General features: G+C 33.6%; 1 protein-coding gene across 12 annotated transcripts in view; it reads right to left on the bottom strand.

Moving 5' to 3' along the window:
- Window positions 1–20,463, bottom strand: part of CDC42BPA (CDC42 binding protein kinase alpha) — a 312,972-nt gene that overhangs the window by 95,848 nt on the left and 196,661 nt on the right. For 10 of the 12 annotated variants that reach the window (XM_046678634.1, XM_046678632.1, XM_046678638.1 and 7 more), the window contains exons 12-14: window positions 19,568–19,701; window positions 11,934–12,176; window positions 11,572–11,682 (exon numbers count right to left, since the gene is read on the bottom strand). In XM_046678634.1, the coding sequence (XP_046534590.1) occupies window positions 11,572–11,682; window positions 11,934–12,176; window positions 19,568–19,701 (488 nt within the window). The remainder of the gene's footprint in view (window positions 1–11,571; window positions 11,683–11,933; window positions 12,177–19,567; window positions 19,702–20,463) is intronic. The other 2 variants (XM_046678640.1, XM_046678643.1) reach the window with 1 other exon arrangement.

Here is a 20,463-nt window from a genome sequence, read left to right as displayed (position 1 = left end):
TATGTACCTACCACATTTAGTTTCTCCATCTGTTGATGGACACTTGGGTTGTGTCTACCCTTTGGCTATTGTAATAATGTTTCAAAGAACTCTGGTGTACAAATATCTGTTTGAGTTCCTGCTAACAATTCTTTTGGGTACATACCTAGGAGTCGAACTGCTGGGTCATACGGTAATTCTAAGTTTATCTTCTTGAGGAATCACCAAACTGTTTCCACATTCCTGCAAACACTCATTTTGTTTCTTTTTCTTATTTTTTAAAAAATTTTAGCCATCCTAGTAGGTATGGAGTGGTATCTTGTGGTTTTAACTTCATTTCTCTAATGATTAACGATGTTGAACATCTTTCAATGTGTTTATTGGCTATTAATGTATCTTCTACAGAGAAATGTCTATTCAAGTTATTTGTCCATTTTTTGACTGGGTAGTTTGTCTTTCTGTTGTTGAGTTGTAGGAGTTCTTCACATATTCTGAATATCAAACCCTTATCAGATATTTGATTTGCAAATAATTTCTTCCCTTCTTTAGGTTGTCTTTTCATTTCTTAAAAATGTCCTTTGATGCAATGCATACAAGTTTTTACTTTGATGAAGTCCAATTTACCAATTTTTTTCTTTTGTTGCTTATGCTTTTAGGGTCATATCTAAGAATCCACTGCCAAATCCAAAATCATGAAAATGTACCTCAATTTTTTTTCTTCTATAAGGTTTATGACGGTAGCGCTTATATTTGGGATGTTGATTCAGTTTTTGTTCATTTCTTTGTCTGGTGTGAGGGAGGGTTTCAAATTCATTTGTTTGCATGTAGAAATCCAACTGTCCTGGCACGTGAGCTGAAGAGACTATTCTTCCCCACTTAATGGATTTAGTGCCTAGACCAAAAATCAATTGGCCATAGATACATGACTCATTTCTTGACTCACTTCTAGCCCAGTGGGCTATATTTCTACCCCTATGCCAGTACCACACTCTTTTTATTTCTGTAACTTAGAAATAAGTTTTGAAATTAGGAAGTGTAACTCTTCCAACTTTGTCCTTCCTTTTCAAGAATGTTTTCTGTTTGGGGCCACTTGCAATTCCATATGAATTTGAGGATCGTATTTTCCATTTCCACCAAAAAGGCTACTGGAAATTTTAATAGGAATTGCACTGAACTTGAATGTCACTTTGGGTAATACTGACATCTAAACAATATTAAGTATTCCTTTCCAAAAACATGGAACGTCTTTCCATTTATTTAGGTCTTATTTAATTTTTTTCAGCAATGTTTTGTAATTTTCAGTGCACAAATCATTAACCTTCTTGGTTAAATTTATCCCAAGGCTTTTAGATGCTATTGTAACTGGAATTGTTTTCTTAATTTCCTTTGTGTTCATTGTTAGCATTCAGAAACACAACTAAGTATTGTGTGTTGATCTTGCAACCCCGGGGTTGGTTGTTTTCTTATTATTGAATTTTAAGAGTTCTTTGTATATTTTGGAAAAGTCTTTTATCAAATATGTATTTTCTCACAGTCTTTTCTGCATCTTTTCATTCTCTTGGCAGTGTCTTTCACAGAGCATAAGTTTTTAATATCAATGAAGTCTAGCCTATCAATTCTTTACTTTATGGATTGTGCCTTTGGTGTGTATGTAAAAAAGTCATCACCATACCAAAAGTTAGCTAGGTTTTCTCCTATCTAGCTTATCTTCTAGGAGTGTGATAGTTTTGTGTTTTACATTTAGGTCTGTGATCCATTTTGAGTTAATTTTTGTGAAAGGTGTAAGGTCTGTGTCTAGACTTACTTGTGTGTGTGTGCATGTATGTGTGTATGTGTGTACATGTAGTTGTTCTAGCATCATTTGTTGAAAAGCCAATCTTTGCTCCATCATACTGCCTTTGTTCCTTTGTCAAAGATCATTTATCTGTACATTCCTCTGCCAGTACCACATTGTTGTGATTACTGCAGGTTTATAGTCGGTCTTCAAGTCAGGTAGTGTCAGCCTTCCCGCTGTGTTCCTTTCCTCCAATATTGTGTTGGCTATTCTGGGTTTTTTGCCTCTCCATTAAACTTCAGGTTTAGTTTGTTGATATCCATAAAAGAACTTCCTGGGATTTTGATTGGGATTGCATTAAATCTATAGATCAGGATGAAAAGAAATGACATCTTGACAATACTGTTTTCTTATCCATGAACATGGAATATCTTTCCATTTATTTGTTTCTTCTTTGATTTCTTTCACAGAGTTTTGCAGTTTTCCCCACGCAGATCTTGTGCATATTTTCTTATATTTATACCTAAGTATTTACTTTTTGTGAGTGCTATTGTTAATAGTATTGAGTTTTAAATTTCAAATTCCACCTGTTCATGGATAGGAATGCAACTAACTTTTGTGTATCAACCTTGTATTCTGCAGCCTTGCTATAATGGCTTATTAGTTCTAGGACTTCATTTGTCAATTCTTCTGATTTTTTTCTTTTTTGGAGGATGACTAGCCCTGAGCTAACATCTGCCACAAATCCTCCTCTCTTTGCTGAGGAAAACTGGCCCTGAGCTAACATCAATGCCCATCTTCCTCTGCTTTTTTTATATGTGGGATGCCTGAAGCAGCATGGTTTGACGAGCAGTGCGTAGGTCCGCACCTGGGTTCTGAAGCGGTGAACCCTGGGCCACTGAAGCAGAATGTGTGAACTTAACCACTGTGCCACCAGGCAGGCCCCTCTTTTGATTCTTTACATAGACAATCCTGTCATCCGTGAACAAAGACAGTTTTATGTCTTCCTTCCCAATCTGTATACCTCTTCTTTCATTTTCTTGTCTTATTGCATTAGCTAGGATGTCCAGCACAATGTTGAAAGGCAGTGGTGATAGGTGACATTCTCACCTTGCACCTGATCTTAGTGGAAAAGCGTCAAGTTTCTCACCAATAAGTATGATGTTAGCTGTAGGTTTTTGGGTAGATATTCTTTATCAAGTTAAGGAAGTTCCCCTCTATTCCTAATTTATTGACAGTTTTTATCATGAATGGGTGTTGGATTCTGTCAGATGCTTTTTCTGCATCTATTGATATGATCATGTGATTTTTATCTTTTAGTCTGTTGATATGATGCACTACACTAACTGATTTTCAAATGTTGAACCAGTCTTGCGTACATAAGATAAAACTCCACTCAGTTGTGGTGCATAATTCTTATCATACATTGGATTCAGTTTGCTGATATTTTGTTGAGGATTTTTACATCTATGTCTATCAGACATGTTGATCTATAGCTTTCTCTTCTTGTAATGTCTTTGTTTGGTTTTATGATTAGTGTAATGCTGGTGTCATAGAATGAGTTGGGAAGCCTTCCCTCTATTTCCATCTTCTGAGAGAGATTGTGGAGAACTGGTATGACTTCTTCCTTAAATGTTTGGTAGAATGCAGTAGTGAACAAATCTGGCCCTGATGCTTTCTGTTCTGAAAGGTTATTAGTTATTGACTCAATTTCTTTAATAGAGGTCTTTCCAGATTATTTATTTCTTCCTATGTGAGTTTGACAGCTTGTGTCTTTCACAGACTGGTCTATTTCATCTAGGTTATCAAATTTGTGGGCATAGAGTTGCTCACAGTATTCCTTTAGCTCACAGTATTCCTTTATTATCCTTTTAATGTACATGGGTTATGTAGTAATGTCCCTCTTTCATTTCTGATATTAGTAGTGCCCTCTCTCTTTTTTTCTTTTGTTTTCTTTATGTTTTAATTTACAATAAAAGAGTTTAAAAATACAGCAGAAAGCACAGCATGCAAAATATAGATGAAGCATATTCTTTGCAAAAAGATTTACTACAGAAAGAAAAAATTTTAAAGAAGAACTATAGTGTCAAGAGAATTATAAATATATGAAATAATATAAACTATTATCTACAGGTAATTCCCTTCTTTTCAAGTTCCCAGGGAAGTTATTAAATTTATATAAAGTATTTGATCCAATGCTTATAAGTTTAAAAGTCTGTTTGAAAGACATTTTTAGTGGAAAAATATAAGTAAACCAAATTGTCTCAAAACAAATCAACAATAATAAAGCACTGACAAAGCTACCATATAACAACAAAGGATGTGTTACAGGAGAATTCTTTCAGATTTCAAGGAAGAGTTTGTATCTATGAGCACAAAGAAGACAAGCTTCATTTTTCTTTATGTAAAGTTAACATAACCCTGAAACAAAACCTAACCAAAACAGCATACAAATAAAACTACAGACTCATCTCAATTTAACAGCAACAATTTTTAATAAAATGTTAACATTTGTAATCCATTGCTGTATTGAAATTCTACCGTTATATGAGCAACTAATTCCTAGAATGTAAGAATAGATTAAAGCTCGAAGGCTTGTTAATATATTTCTCAAAAATACATGAAAGGATCTCTTTTCTTCTTAATTAGCCTGGCTAGAGGTTTATTGATTTTATTGATCTTTTCAAAGAATAAGCTTTGGTTTCATTGATTTTCTCTATTGGTTTCTTGTTTTCAATTTAATTGATTTCTGCTCTAATTTTTATTATTTTTTCTTCTGTTTACTTTAGATTTAACTTGATCTTCTCTTTCTAGTATCCTAGGTTGGAAGTTAACATTATTAATTTTGGATCTTTCTTCTTTTCTAATATATGCATTCAATGCTATAAATTTCTCTGTAAGCACTGTTTCACTGTATCCCATAAATTTTGAGAAGTTGTGTTTTCACTTTCATTTAGTTCAAAATACTTTAAAATTTCTCCTGAGATATTTTCATTGACCCATATGTCATTTAGAAGAGTTTTGCTTATTTCTGCTATTTTGGAATTTTTCCAGCTATCTTTTTGTTACTGACATCTAGTCTAATTCCACTGTGGTCTGAGAGTAGACATTGTATGATTCCTATTCTTTCAAATTTGTTAAGGATTTCTAAAGGTTTGTTTTATGGCCAGAATGTGGTCTATCTCAGTGAATGTTCCAGGCGAACTTGAGAATGCATATTCTGCAGTTGTTGGATGAAGTAGTCTATAGATGTCCCTTATATCCATCTGATTGATGATGTTATTGAGTTCAAGTACGTCCCTACTGATTTTACGCCTGCTGGATCTACCCATTTCTGATAGAGGGGTATTGACGTTTCCACCTTTAACAGTGGATTCATCTATTCTTCCTTGCGATTCTATCAATTTTTGCCTCATGCATTTTGATGCTGTGCTGTTACACACATATACATTAAATACTGTTATGTCTTCTTGGAGAAATGACTCCTTTATCATTACGTAATGTCCTTCTTCATTTCTAAAAACTTTCCTTATTCTGAATTCCACGTCGTCTGAAATTAATATAGCTACTCCCACATTCTTTTGATTAGTGTTATCATGGTGTATCTTTCTTCATCTATTTATTTTTCATCTATATGTGCCTGTATATTTAAAGTGGGCTTCTTAAAAACAACACATAGTTAGATACTGTTTTTTGACCCAATCTAACACAATCTCTGTTTTGTAACTGGTGCACTTAGATGACTGGTATTCTAAGTGATTGTTGATATTTTTGGATTAATATCTACCATATTTACTGCTGTTTTCTATTTGTTGCCCTTGTTCTTTGTTTCTATTTTTGTCTTCCACTCCTTTTCTGTCTTTCATGGTTTTAATTAAGCATTTTCTTTTTTCTCTGTTCTCAGCATATCAGTTATACTTTTTTTAAAAATGGTTGTCCTATAGTTTGCAATACCCCTTTACATCCAATCCAAGTCCACTTCCAAATAACACTCTACCATTTGATGGATAGTGCAAGGACATTAAAGTGGAATAATCCTAATTCCTCCCTCCCATCCCTTGTATTGTTGCTGTCATTCATTTCAGTTATACATAAGCATATATATAAGCATACATAATCAAATACACTGTTGCTATTATTGTTTTGAACAAACTATTAGATTAATTAATAAGAAAAATGAAAATTCTTATTTATTTTACCTTCACTTACTCCTTCTCTGATGCTCCTTCTTTATGCAGATCTGAGTTTCTGACCTATACCGTTTTCCTTCTCTCTAGAGAACTTCTTTTAACACTTCTTGCCTGGCAGGTTTACTGGAAACATATTCCCTCAATTCTTGTCTCAGAAAGTCTTTATTTCTCCTTCACTTTTGAAGGATAATTTCACAAGGTACAAAATTCTATATTGGTGGGTTTTTTTCTCTCAACACTGTAAATATTTCACTCCACTCTCTTCTTATTTGCAGGGGTTTTTGAAAAGAAGTCAGTTGTAATTCTTATATCTTCTATAGTAAGGTATTTTTTTCCTCTGGCTGCTTTCAAGATTTCCTTATCTTTGATTTTCTGTGTAGTTCGAAAATATATTGATATATCTCGGTGCAGTTTGGGGGGCATTTATCCTGCTTGGTGCTCTCTCAGATTCCTGGATCTGCAGTTTGGTGCCTGACATTAATTTAGGGAAATTCTCAGTCATTATTGCTTCAAATATTTCTTCTGTTCCTTTCTCTCTTTCTTCTCCTTCTGGTATTTCCACCACGTTACAGCTTTTATAGTTGTTTCAGAGTCCTTGGATATTCTTTTCTGTTTTTCAGTCTTTTTTCTCTTTGCTTCTCAGTTTTGGTAGTTTCTATTTAGACATCCTCAAGCTCAGAGATTCTTTCCTCCGCTGTGTCCAGTGTACTAATAAGGCCATCAAAGTCATTCTTCATTTCTGTTCATTCTTCAGTGTTTTTATGTCTAGCACTTCTTTTTGGTTCTTTCTTAGCATTTCCATCTCTCTGTTTACAATGCCCATTTATTTTTCCATGCTCTCTACTTTATCATTAGAGTCCCTGGCATATCAATGATAATTGCTTTAAATTCCTGGTCTGATAATTTCAACATTCCTGCTATACCTGAGTCCGGTTCTGATGCTTGCTCTGTCTCTTCCAACTGTGTTTTTTGCCTTTCAGTACGTCTTGTAATTTTTTGCTGACAGGAAGATATGATGTACTGGGTAAAAGGAACTGCTGTAAATAGGCTTTCAGTAATGTGGTGGTAAGGAGTGGGGCACGTGGAAGAATTCCACAGTCTTGAGGTTAGCTATCAGTCTTATGGAGCCTGTGCCTCTGAACTATGAACCCCATACGGCCTAGTCAGGTTTCCTCCCCTGCTCCCTTAGTTTGGACAGGGTGGTGAGAGTGGGCTGCGAATGGGTATTCCCTTCCCTCAAGTCAGTTAGGCTCTGATAAAAACTTAGCAAGGTAGGCTCTGGTTGAAGAGTTTCTCTTGAGGGCAGATCTTGTTAAGAAGAACAGAATGTTCTGGCACATTTTAAAATGGTTCCCCCTACTGTCAGCACAAAGGGATTTTTTTTCTTTGATATTCACTGAGCAAAACTGGTAGCGCTCCAGGAGGTAAAACTCACAACAGTATGACTGGGTTCCCCTAGGGGTTTCATCTCTCAGACTTGACCTCACTGAGCCTCCAGAAATTTTTTCCATTACCGTTCAGGTTTCCCTGCACTGGCCCTGAGTCTCACAAAGGTTTCTGCTCTAATAAGCCGAGATTCTCTGTATCTGCCTGTCAGTCTCTCCAACTTTGGGGGCAGTGGTTTGTCCTGTGATGTCACTTCTCTGACAGATCTAAGAAGAGTTGCTGATTTTTCAATTTGTTCAGTTTTTTACTTGTTAGAATGAAGTGGCAACTTCCAAGCTTCTTATATGCTGGACTAGAAAGTGGTAGTATGCTTAGATTGGATCATGTGATCTGCAAATAGACATAGTTTTACTTATTCCTTTCTAGTTTAGATGCCTTTATTTCTGTTTTCTTGTCTAGTTCTTCTGGCTAGAATCTCCAGTAAAATGTTAAATAGTAATGGTCAACATGGGAATCTTTGTCTCATTCCAGATCTTAGGGAGGAAGTTTTCAATCATTCACCATTGAGCATGTTAGCTGTGTGTTTTTCGTAAATGCCTTTACCATGTTGAGTAGGTTCCCTTCTATTCCTAGCTTTTTGACAGTTTCTATCATGAAAGGATGTTGTATTTCGTGAAATGACTTATGTACATCAAATCAAGATGATCATGTGTTTTTTCTTCTTAGGTTCTATTAATGTGATGTGCTACATTTATTTATTTCTTACTTTGAACCACCCTCGTATTGCTGGGATAAACCTCACTTTATCATGGTGCATAATCCTTTTAATATGGTTTTGGATTTGGTTTGCTAGTATTTTGTTGAGCAATTATGCATCTTTATTCATTAGGAGTACTGGTCTGTAATTTTCTTTTCTTGTGGTATTTTTAACATGGCCTAGGTACCATGGTAATGCTGGCATTACAGAATGAGTTAGGAAGTGTTCCTTATTCTTGTATTCTTTGGGAGAGTTTAAGAGGGATTGGTATTAATTCTTTAAACATTTGGTTCAATTCACTAGTGAAGCCATTTGGTCCTGGGCTGTTCTTTGTCAGGAGGTTTCTTATTACTGATTCAATCTCCTCACCTATTACAGGTCTGTTGAGATTTTCTATTTTGTCTTAGGTCAGTTTAGGTAATTTGTGTGCTTCTAGAATTTGTCCACTTCATCTAGTTATTTGCTTTGTTGGCACAGAATTGTTCATCATATTCTCTTATAATCCTTTTGCTTTCTGCTGATAGGTAGTAATGTATCCACTTTCATTTCTGATGATAGTTATGTTTCTGCCCTCCCTCCCTCTCTCACCCTCTCTGTCAGTCTAGAGAAACTTTTGTCAATTTTGTCGATCTTTCAAAGAATCAACTTTTGGTTTCACGCATTCTCTTTATTATTTTTCTATTCTAATTTTATTTAACTGTGCTCTAATCTTTATTATCTCCTTCCTTCTGCTAGCTTTGAGTTTCCTTTCTCTTCTTTTTCTAGTTCTGTAAGATATAAAGTCAGGTTACTGATTTAAGACCTTTCTTCCTTTTTAATATAGGCATTTACAGTTATAAATTTCCTGCTGAGCAATGCCTGTGTTGCATCTTATGTGGTGTTTTCATTGATTCATCCCTAGGTATTTGCTAACTCCCTTGTGATTTCTTCTTTGACCCTCTGGTTGTTTAAGTGTCTTGTTTAATGTCCACACTTTTTTTTTAACATTCCAGTTTTTCTTATGTTATTGATTTCTAGCTTCATTTCATTGTGGTTGGAGAAGGTACTTTGTATGACTTCAGTCTTTTTACATTTATTGAGACTTATTTTGCTGGTCTAATATTGGTCTATCCTGAACAACGTGCCGTGTGCACTTGAGAAGAACAAGTGTACTCTGCTCTTGCTGGGTGGAGGGTTCTAGATAGGTTTGTTAGGTCTAGTTGGTTATAGTGTTGTTCAAGACCTCTATATCCTTATTTATCTTCTGTCTATATGTCCTATCTGTTATTGGAGGTGGGGTATTGAAGTTGCTAACTGTTATTCAAGAACTATTTCTCCCTCCGATTCTCTTGAAAAGTATTCTCAATGGAGTGACGATTCCTAAAAGCTTTTAGAAGGGCCAAAATAGTTTTAAAATTTACATGTGTATACCTTTAAACCAAGAAATTTCACTTTTTTCTTTTTTGAAGAAGCTTAGCCCTGAGCTAACATCTGCCACCAAGCCTCCTCTTTTTGCTGAGGAAGACTGGTCCTGAGCCATCATCTGTGCCCATCTTCCTCTACTTTATATGTGGGACGCCTACCACAGCATGGCTTGATAAGCAGTGTGCAGGTCCATACCTGGGATCCAAACCGGTGAACCCTGGGCTGCCAAAGTGGAACGTGCCAACTTAACTGCTGTGCCACTAGGCCGGTCCCAAGAAATTGCACTTTTGGAAAATGTCCTAAAGAAGTGATAGTATGATAATAATCATAGTAACACCAATTCAGCCTTTACTTTGTGTCAAGCCCTGGGCTAACCATTTTAAATGCATTAATTTATTTATTGGGTAGTTCTATCATTATTTCAAATTTATAAACGATACAAGAGATTATGAGTGTGTGATCAGTAGGTCGATAGAGGTAATTCAAAGTTTTCAGTGCAGCAGTGTTTGTTACAGAAAAAAATACAAAGCAAATTGTTAGAGAGAACATGGTACTGGGAGCTGGAAAACCTGAGTTTAAATTATACTGTATCACTTATGACTACAAAATTCTTAACTCTTTTGGGTCTCAATTTCCTCAAATGCAAATACGCTCTAAGATTCTTTCCAATTTGCACTTTATGATTGTTGTTCATTACTTGAATTATCTAAGATAGTGCTGGAAACAGAGCAGTCTCTGACTGAAAACTATTCGAGATGGTAATGTAATGACTTCCATACACTAATCCTGCTCTAGAAGCATATGTGTTTACAGAAGAAACAATTCTATTTTGAAAAGCTAACCGAGACTGTGTAATCATGATGAATCAAAAAAGTAAAACAAAACAACGCCCCCTGCAAACAAAGAAATAAAATCTAGAGTTTATATCTGTGTTTATAGCAGAGAAACTTTACTCGTATCACTGACGCTCAATCATCAGAGAAAAAGCAAGATCTGATCAATTTTACTACATCATTCATTAACTGATTTAATACACTTATTAAACAAGTATTAAATATATGGTCCTTTGCCAGGTTAATAATATACTAGTCTGTTTTCAATAAGCTAGGTCACAGTTTGAGGGGGAGACACTGTTAAAAAATAGTTACAATAAGAGCTTTGCTAAAGTTATTAACAGAATCCTATAGCAGCACAGAATAAGAAATACTTAGACTTCCTGAGATAACATTCAACTTGATTCTTGTATTTGCCAGATGAATAAGACCCTAGACTAGGCACGGTTACACAAGGAGTGGGTGGAGGCTGGAGGCTGACAGACAGTGCAGAGGAAACAAGATATGCAAAGGTTAGGGTCAACCAAAGGCAGACATCATATTCACATTATAATTTAGTGTTGTACAAATATGATGTCAACTTAACCCTAACTCTCTCACTTTGACATACATGATCTTAATATTATTGAGCACTTATAAATTGCGTCAGTTTACGCACACATATATACACTCCTTACATAAAAGCAACGAGACAGGGTTTTACAGCTGAGAAAATTAAGATCCAAAGAGGTTAAATGTTTTGTCCAGCATTACACAGCTAGTAACTGATGAGGCTAGAGTTTAAAACCAGGTAGTCCACCTCTAGAGCTGGCACAAGGATTTCCCTTGCTAAGCATTTCTGCTGAGATGTGCCAGCCCATGCCCATTATCATCTCATCTCACCTAACAGAAGTATCTGCAAAGCTACCTCTGAGCCTCCCCTAGGTCAATTACAAGATACAGGGTCTGGCGAGCTAACGCCTCCCACGTAGACTGCCAATACCTCTTGTCCAGGTACTCAGCCTGTCACAAATATTTTAACTCCCTCCAGAAAATTTCTTCTCCCCTCTAAACATAGGCTTCCCTTTCTGTCCAACATGATTAGGAAGTCCGTATCAGTTCACTATTGGCAAGAAAGAGAATTAAGAATACTAGGTTTGAAAGATAGCTAGTTTTCACTCTACACCAAAGAGAGCACATAACTAATTCTTATGAAGCCTAAAGAGGAGATTATTAATTCGACTTCATAAATGTGAAATAAAATGGTACCTTCAGTCCCTCCAATTCATTTTCCAGTTGCTTAGAGTAGTGCTCGCTCTGTTCACGCAATTTCCTGTCTTTAGATGCTTCAGCAGCTACAGCTTCTGTGTGAACTTCCAGCTTTAAAATAAAATGAAAAAAGCAGATTTCACGGTTATAATTACTTTTCCAAAAGAATGTTTTTCCCCTGTGGGAATCTACCTTGTAATAGGAAGATAACTCAAATTTTGAAATTATTAAATAATATTACCAAACTAAAAAAATAACTTTTTTCAAAAATTAGAGAATAAAATACATATTATTTCACTGGTCTGAAAAAGCAGCTTTAATCACTACCCCATGGGCACTACAAAATTTGCCTGACTACTAACCTCTTTTTTGGCTCTTTCTGTTCTGCGCAGTTCTTGCCTTAAGCTTTCAACTTTTTGCATCACCAGGTCCACCTCTTCTTCCTTATCTCGGACGTGGCGAGCAAGTTTCTGTTTTTGGGCGTGCAATTCTGTTAGCCGCTCATTGATCTCCATGAACTCCTGCATGGCCAGTTTCCTCTGACAGTGTGCGTCTTTCAGCTCTTTGGACTGGTTTTTTAATCGCTCACTAGCCTGGACTAGTTCCTACAGTTTTGTAAAAAGAATATAAGTTACCAATTCTGCAACCTAGGGACCAAATTTGGCCATCAAAGTAGCTATCATGAAGTTAAGAAGGGCCAAAATTATTCAAAATTAAAAGAAATGAACTACTTTTGGACAGATCCTAAGAACACGGTGCTCTGTTCATGTCCTTAATTCCTTATGCTAGCAGGCTAACTGCAAAGGAACAGCTGATCCAACCTTCTAGTACCTCAGTTTCTACAAATAAAGATTATAAGATACAAGACATGATGGTCACAATAAAGGTTTCATGAAATCAATGGATATTTGTGAAATTAAAAAAAATTATACTGAATGATTACAAATGATTAAAACAAGGGTTGCTCTTGATGTGAAAACTAAACTTTAGGCCAGAAGCAAGGAGAGACAGCTAAATTTCCTGGTTAAAGTGTGAAACTTAAGAGGAGGCTAAAGTAGACTCAAGTCAGTAGAACTACCTGCCTCCCAGGAAAAGGAAATGCAAATCTTCTTTCAGGAAAAGAGCCTCAAATCTACGTTTTTTAAGAGCACACAAACATGAGCTTACAATCATAGATTCCCAAACCCCCAAAGAACAAACAAACATAAGCAAACAACGGAAACAATAAAAATAAACCTCAATAGTATTTGGATATTAGAATTATCAGATAGCTACATAAAATTGCTTTGTATGAAATGTTTGAAGAAATAAAAGGAAATCATAAAAATGGGGAAATGACAAAAGACTATCAAAAATGACCAGGTAGATTTATAAAACAACTTTATGGAACATTTAGAAATGAAAAAAATATGTGTTAAAGACGTGAATCCACCAATACAGGAAGCTCTAAATTTATGAAGAAAAATAAGAAGTAACTCAAATCCAGAAACTCTTAAAAAATAAAATTATATAACACCAAATTAAAAAAAAGTCCTTAAAAGAAATCAAAGCAAAAAGACAAATCACCTATTCTCCATCCTCAAAAAAAAAGGATAATTAGACTCAGAGCAGACATCTAAGAAGTTAACAATAGAAACATTGGAAAATATGTTTAAAGAGATGAGAAAATAATTAAAATTGTATACCCAGGAAAATTACTTTCAAATGTGAGGCTAAAATAATAAGATTCATATAAAAAAAAATTGAGAGTTTACCACAGTCAGATCTGCACTAAAGGAACATCTAAAGATTCCTTTCAGGAAAAATAAAAATGATTTCAGAAGGAAGGTCTAATGAAAAAGAAATGGAGGGCTAACAAATTAGTAAACGCAAATATGAATGTAAACAAACGTATATAAGATTGCATTATACATATGTCTCAGTACAGTAAACAAGAAGGATATAACTAAAATATTGGTCAAAAACAGCACAGAAATTGGGAAGAGGCAACAGAGTTTAAGGTCCTTAAATTGTTTGGAAGGAGTGATTTATGATATTAAATTGAGTCTCTGTTAAATATGCATGATAAAATTCAAAAGTAACTATGAGAAACTGCTAGAACGTGTACTGAGTAAAATGGGAACAAGAAAACAAATAAAAACCTCAATTTTTTAAAAATCAAGAAAAAATGTTGCAAGATGAAAAGAATTCTGGAGATTGGTTGCACAATAATGTGTACTTTACCGAACTGTACACTTAAAAAATGGTTAGGATAGTAAATTGTATGGTATATATATTTTACTACAATTTTTAAAAAAACAAGAAAGAGGACAAAGATAAGCATTGAAAAGCATGACAAACAGAAAGCAAAAAGTGATAGAAACATGTCCATATACAGGAGTAATCAAAATAGATATAAAAGGGCTACATTCACCAGTTAAAGGCAGTTTGTTATACCAAATTAAGAAACAAAACTTTAGATTTTAATAGAAAAAGCATTATTAAGAATAGGGAATGTCACCACACAATGATAAAATTCAATTCACTAGGAAGAAATGCCATTGTAAACTTTTGTGCATTCCAAAAGATACTCTCAAAATATATTAAAAAGAAATTGCTAGAACATCACAGAAAAATAGGTGAACACATCACCATAATGAGAAATTTCAATTTCTCAATCATTAATAGATAAACCACGCAGATAAAAAAATACTGAACATAAAGAAAATTTGAAAAGCTCAATTAACAAGTTTCATACATAACAGCTTGCACCAACATTGGAAACACAAATTCTCCTCAAACATATATTGAACATTTAAAAGTGAAACAGTCTGGGCCACAAAGTGAGTCTTAGTAGATTTCAAAGAACAGATATCATACAAATCAAGTTCTTTGTAACATTACCATTAAAATAGAAATCAAAAATAAAAAGGCTAAATTCCATAATAACTCAAGGAGAAAAATCATAAAGGATATTAAAATATTTAGAACTAAAAAAATTTGACAATACAAAAAACAATAAAAATGTCTAGTACATACTAAAACTTGGGGATGCAGTAAAAGGTATACTTAAGGGAAAATTTATCGCCTGAAATAATTACATTAAAACTAAAAAAAGAAGTTGAAGTTCAACGGAATTTCACACAAAAAGTTAGAGATAGAACAACACATTAACCTTTCTCCTCAATATGCGAATAAAGATAAAAGCAAAAATTAATGAAAAAGAAATGTGAGAATAATGAAGATCAACAAAGTCAAAAGCTGATTCTTTGAGAAAAATAATAAAACGGGCAAACATCTGGTGAGATCAAACAGGGGAACAAGAATACACGCACAGAGAAATCATATTAAGAAAGAAAAAGAGGTTATACGTACAAATCTAAAAGTGTTAAAAAAATAATAAAAGTACAATGAAAAACTTTATGCTACTAAATCTGTTGGCTTATGAAATGAACAAATTCCTACAAAAGTACAATTTATCAAGTGTTTCAAGAAGAAATAGAATGCCTGAATAGTCCTATTACGATAAAAGTAACTAAACCAATAGTTAACAAACTTTCCCCACTCCCTCATGGGAGAGAATCTCCAGGCTCAGATGGTTTCACAGGTGATTCCCCCAATGTTTCAAGAACAAAATGGTTCTCTTACACAAACTTTTCTAGAGAACAGAAAAATAGGCAATGCTACCCAACTCATTCTATGAGACCAGTATAATCTTGGTATCAAAAAAAGACCAGAAAGATAAGAGAAAAAAATTACAAGCCAATCTTATTGACAAAAACAAATTAAAAATGCTAAAAAAAGATATTAGCTAATTAGTTCCAGTGATGTATAACATGCATCAGCATCAAGTCTGGAACTAGACTCCTTGTGTTAAAATTCCAGCTCCACCACTTTGTAGCTCTACGATCTTGAGCAAGTGTACTTAACTTCCCTGTGTTCAGCCTCACCACTTGTAAAATGAGTATAACAATAACAATAGTTATTATTATTATGTAGTTATAATATTTTTATTATATTCCTATTAACATTAGAAAAAATCTATAAATGTAATTCACCAGATCAAGTTATTAAAGGAGAACAATTATATTATTACAGCAATAGACATTAACAAATTCCTAGATATTCGTTGCAATAGTGTGCAGAAAAGTACAATTTAATAAATTCAATACCCATTCTTGATAAAAATGATTAGCAAAACAGGAACAGAAGACAACTTCCTTAACCTGATAAAAAGTATTTACCAACAACTTACAGAAAACATTACTAGTGGTTAAATATTAAAGGCATCGTCTTTGAAATCAGGAATAAGACAGGGATGCCTGCCACCACACTTCTATTCAGCATGGTACTGGAGGTCCTAGCTAATACAGTAAGAAAGGAAAGAAAGAAGAGTCATAAAAATCAAAAAAAGAAGAAACAAAAATGTCATTATTTGCAGAAAACCTTAAAGAATCTCAAACATATTATTACAATTAATGAGTTTAGCAATGTTAGAACAAAATCAGCTAGAAAACATAATTTTTAAAGATATTTAAAATATGAAAAAATATTGGGAAAAATAAATTTAAGGGAAAGGCAAACAAGATCTGTATAAAATTTTATGGAAAACCATTTTGTAAGACTTTAAAGACAGAGAGTATACCATGTTTGTGGATAAAACGACTGTGGAGCTGTCAAGAAAATATTTTCACATTTTTGTATAGTTTGGCTTTTCTAATCAAATTTTACTGAAACTTGGGACCTGGGGAAAAGCAAGCCTTTTAAAGTAATTTATGACTAATTTAGATAGTGAGACAACTCCAAAGAGATTTAAGTCCTGGACATATGTGTTTACATTTCAGAGGGGTGGGAGGGAGATAAGAGCCTGGACCAGGGAGATATCCTCTGCACAGAGCTGGAGAGCAGGGCTTGTCTTCCCAGTGGAGTGGTTTATTTCTATGACAAAGGGTCCTAGACCCTTGCCTTTAGGTTTCCAAGGAGACTCTCAGAAGGGTGGGTGGAGACGGTGGAAGCAGGAAGCATCTGCCCCTCTCCTCTATATAACACCCTGATTCCCTTTCTTGCGGCTCCTCGTCTACAATACAGACTCTGTATGTGTAGGGTTTTATCCATCCAGCTTTCACTGAGTGGTCCCAGAAGTAAGAATTGGCACACAGAGGAGCCATGTGGTTATTTTTTTGCTGTATGTAAATCATGACAATTTGTTCCGCTATTAAAATCTGTGCATTTTAAATAATATTAATAAATATGGATAGTAAGACTGTAAAGACTCAACATTGTAATAATGTCAATTCTCCTGAAATTGCTTTATAGATTAAATGCAATTTTAATCAAAATCCCACAACAGCTTTCAAGGAATAGAGAGTTGAGATACAGACTCGTGCATAAACGTAAATTTAATACATGACAGAGGTGACACTCCATCAGTGGGGAAAGGAGGACCTAATTAGTAAATGAACAACTGGTTAGCCATAGAGGGAAAAAGTGAAATTGGATTCTTATCTCACGTGACATGCAAAAATAAATTTCTGATATATTAAAAATTTAAATATGAAAGACCAAACTTAAAAAATTTGAGATAAAAATTTAGGAGAATTATTTTTTACATCACATTTCTTACACAAGCCAGCAAAAACACTAATCATAAAAATAAATATTGATAAATTTGACTAAATTAAAACTGAAAACCTTTGTTAATCAAAGAATCCCATAAAGAAAATGAAAAGACAAGCTACTAACTGGGAGACATCTGTAACATAACTGACAAAAAATTAACGCATCCAGAAATTTTCAAGAATTCTTACTAACCAATAAGAAAAAGACAAACAGCCCAACAGAAAAATGCACAAAGGAGAGTAAGAGGCATTTCACAAACGAAGAAATATAAATGATAAGTGGACATATGTGAAGATAGTCAACCTCATTAGTAATTTGAGAAATGCAAATTAAGGCCATAATAAAACATCATTTTATACATAAAATATCAATACAAACTAGGTTGGCCCCAAATAATGTATCTAGTAATATTAAGTACTGTTGAATATGAAAACTCCTATATACTACTGGTAGGAGTATAAATTGGTACAATCAGTGGAAAATGATTTGGTATTATTATAAAAAATAGAGTATTTGCGTTGCTATGACCCAATTATCCTACTCCTGTTTGTGCATGTGTGTGTATCAGGACGCATGTTCAAGAATGTTCAAAGCGGTATCACTTATAGTAGCTATCAACTATAAATATGTAATTTATAACTGATATATAATATCAATTATATGCAAATATAAATGTCTGTGAACAAAAAATTGGATGAATTGTGGGGTGCTCACATAATGGTGTATTATATAGCAACAAAGTGACAGCTACATGGATGAATCTTAGAAATATAACATTGAATGAAAAAACAAATTGCAAAAGGTTGCATATACTATGAAGCTCAAAAACAAGCAACACTAAACTATATATTGTTTAGAGATATACTAATATGTGATTTAAAAATGTTTAAGTAAGGGAATGATTAACATAAAATTCAGAAAATTAATTACCATTTTCAGGGAAGCGAGGAGATAGGGATAGGAAATGACTACCCAGGGCTACACCACAAAGTAGGTAATATTCTCTTTCTTAAGTTAGATGGTAGGTTTACAGGTGTTCATTTTATTGTTTGCATCAAAACTTACAGAATGTTACATGTATTCTTATATATGCATTAAATTAAAAAAATCTTAAAAAGCATCTCTGCTGCTTAACATATTAAGCAAATCACTTAAACTTCTTCATCAATATAATGTTTCTTTTTAGCACTACCCTCTTCTCAAAATACACTAAAAGGATTTTTAATATTAAAACATTAAAAATTGGCAAAATGCCTGTTACAATAAACTTAAAAATCAGATTCTCATCCTTATTATGTTAACGAAGTTGGGCTGAGTAATCCTACCTTTAAATATATAATAGTAACCATTAATATTTCTATAATATTATTAAAACAAATAGAATATGTTAAAAATTACAAAAATCATTAAATTTGCCATAAATTTAAATGGATCTATACACTACATAGTTTGAAACTGCATCAAGATAAAAGTAAAAACACACTAATTTAATTCAATTTAAACTTTATAGCTTTCTCTCGTAGTCTTTTTGATTTGATTCATCAGCAAACGGTTATTTTTAATTGCTTCCATTTCTTTACTGGCAGCAAGACTTATAAATCTTGCCCAGAAGGACTTCATTCTGTATTATCAATGTATTATATACTGTTTCACTGAATACAATTTATAGTATGCCATAAACCACTCATTTCTTTTTTGCACTGGCTACTATTAATTCCAACATTTTTTAATTTGTTAATGAAAGGTAAAGTACACACAGTGTGTGATTTAAGTACAGTATTTTTCTCTAGTGTTTGAATATTATTTACCCTATTGTACTGTTACAGTGCCTTAGCTATTAATAAATTTTGGTGATGCTTATAATACTGTTTAAGTATCACATGAAGTTCTTAGGAAAATTTAATTGTTCATCCATGCTATGAAAGACAAACTGACATTTTTAAAAATCACTAAAGCATTAAAATCATAAATCATTATAAAAATGATAAATCATGAAGAAATTTTTTATTATAATCTTTTAAGAATGTTCGTAACAGCAAGTCACAATGAAAATATGCCTGTACTTTTTATTTTTCCATAAACACTAAACAGATTTTACTATTCTCCTTTCCTTAATAATATTTCTTTTTCAATAACATTCACTTTAATCAAGTCCTTTGGTTAACTTTCCAAAAGAACAAAAGATTCTGAACGTTAGAGCCTCAAGAACATCAAGTTTCTCCATTACTGGCTATTAATCCAAAGACATACACTAAAATGATTCTCGAATTTTTAGACCAACTTTTTGTAGACAAAATATAGTATATATTATTATAATTCATTATGAATGCTTTCAGTCTACATATTAAACCAGGTGAAGAATTCAGGAAGCTGTCACACTCCATCCATATATTTTTACCTTATTTAAGTCCTCCCTTTCTTGCTGTAATGCTTTGATTTGCTTTTCATAAGCCTTGATTTGTCTAAAAGCATCATCTAGTTCTCGCCTCACAGAATTAGCTTCTTCAAGTTGCTGTTCCAAGTGACTTGATTCTAAAGAGAGAAGAAAATGTTTCTTTTACTATTTGTATAAAAACAAATGCTTGAAACCAAGGTTTAAAACAACTAAATTTTTTAAAAAATAAAGTATTTTGAGTTTGGTATTAGGCTTACTGACACCACATCCCACTATGACTCATGACAATTAAATGCTTCTCAGCTCACTGTAAAGATGGAGTACAGCTAATGCCAGTGTGAAAATGTGCAAAATTTTTGCACAAAACTTCGGTGTAAAAATGCTTTACATATCTATCAGAAAAAAAAGACCATACTTCTAAAAACGGTACCTTCAGAACCAATTAAAAACTTAAAACTAACAAAAAAGATGAAACCAACCAAACAAAACACACACGTTCTCCTCTACTATTGGTTAGCATTCTTGTGCTGATGTTAGTCAAATTATTTTAAGGTGGTTTTGCTTCTAATATTGTGATTCAAGATCATCCAGACTGGTTTCACTAGTGGTGATTTGAAGAATAAATTTCAATTTCTAAAACTAAATTATTTGAAAACTTCTGATCTAGGTCAGTTCCTCCATTTTTCAGATGAAGAATCTAAGGCTCAGGAAACGGAATAGCTTACCTAAGGTCACATTGCTAAATGAGTTCCAGATAAGACTAGAGCCCAGGAATTCTTGCATCAACCTCTCCAACTTGAAAGGGCTGCTATTAAACAACGTTTAACATTACCAGTTCAGACGAGTTATGAAACAAAATAAAATTATTAATTTTAACATATGCTTAACTAAAATTTAGT

Source organism: Equus quagga, chromosome 12, assembly GCF_021613505.1.
Source record: "Equus quagga isolate Etosha38 chromosome 12, UCLA_HA_Equagga_1.0, whole genome shotgun sequence".
Taxonomy (NCBI): Eukaryota; Metazoa; Chordata; class Mammalia; order Perissodactyla; family Equidae; genus Equus; species Equus quagga.
The sequence above is the reverse complement of the archived record's forward strand: the minus strand, read 5'-3'. Positions and strand labels throughout refer to the sequence as shown.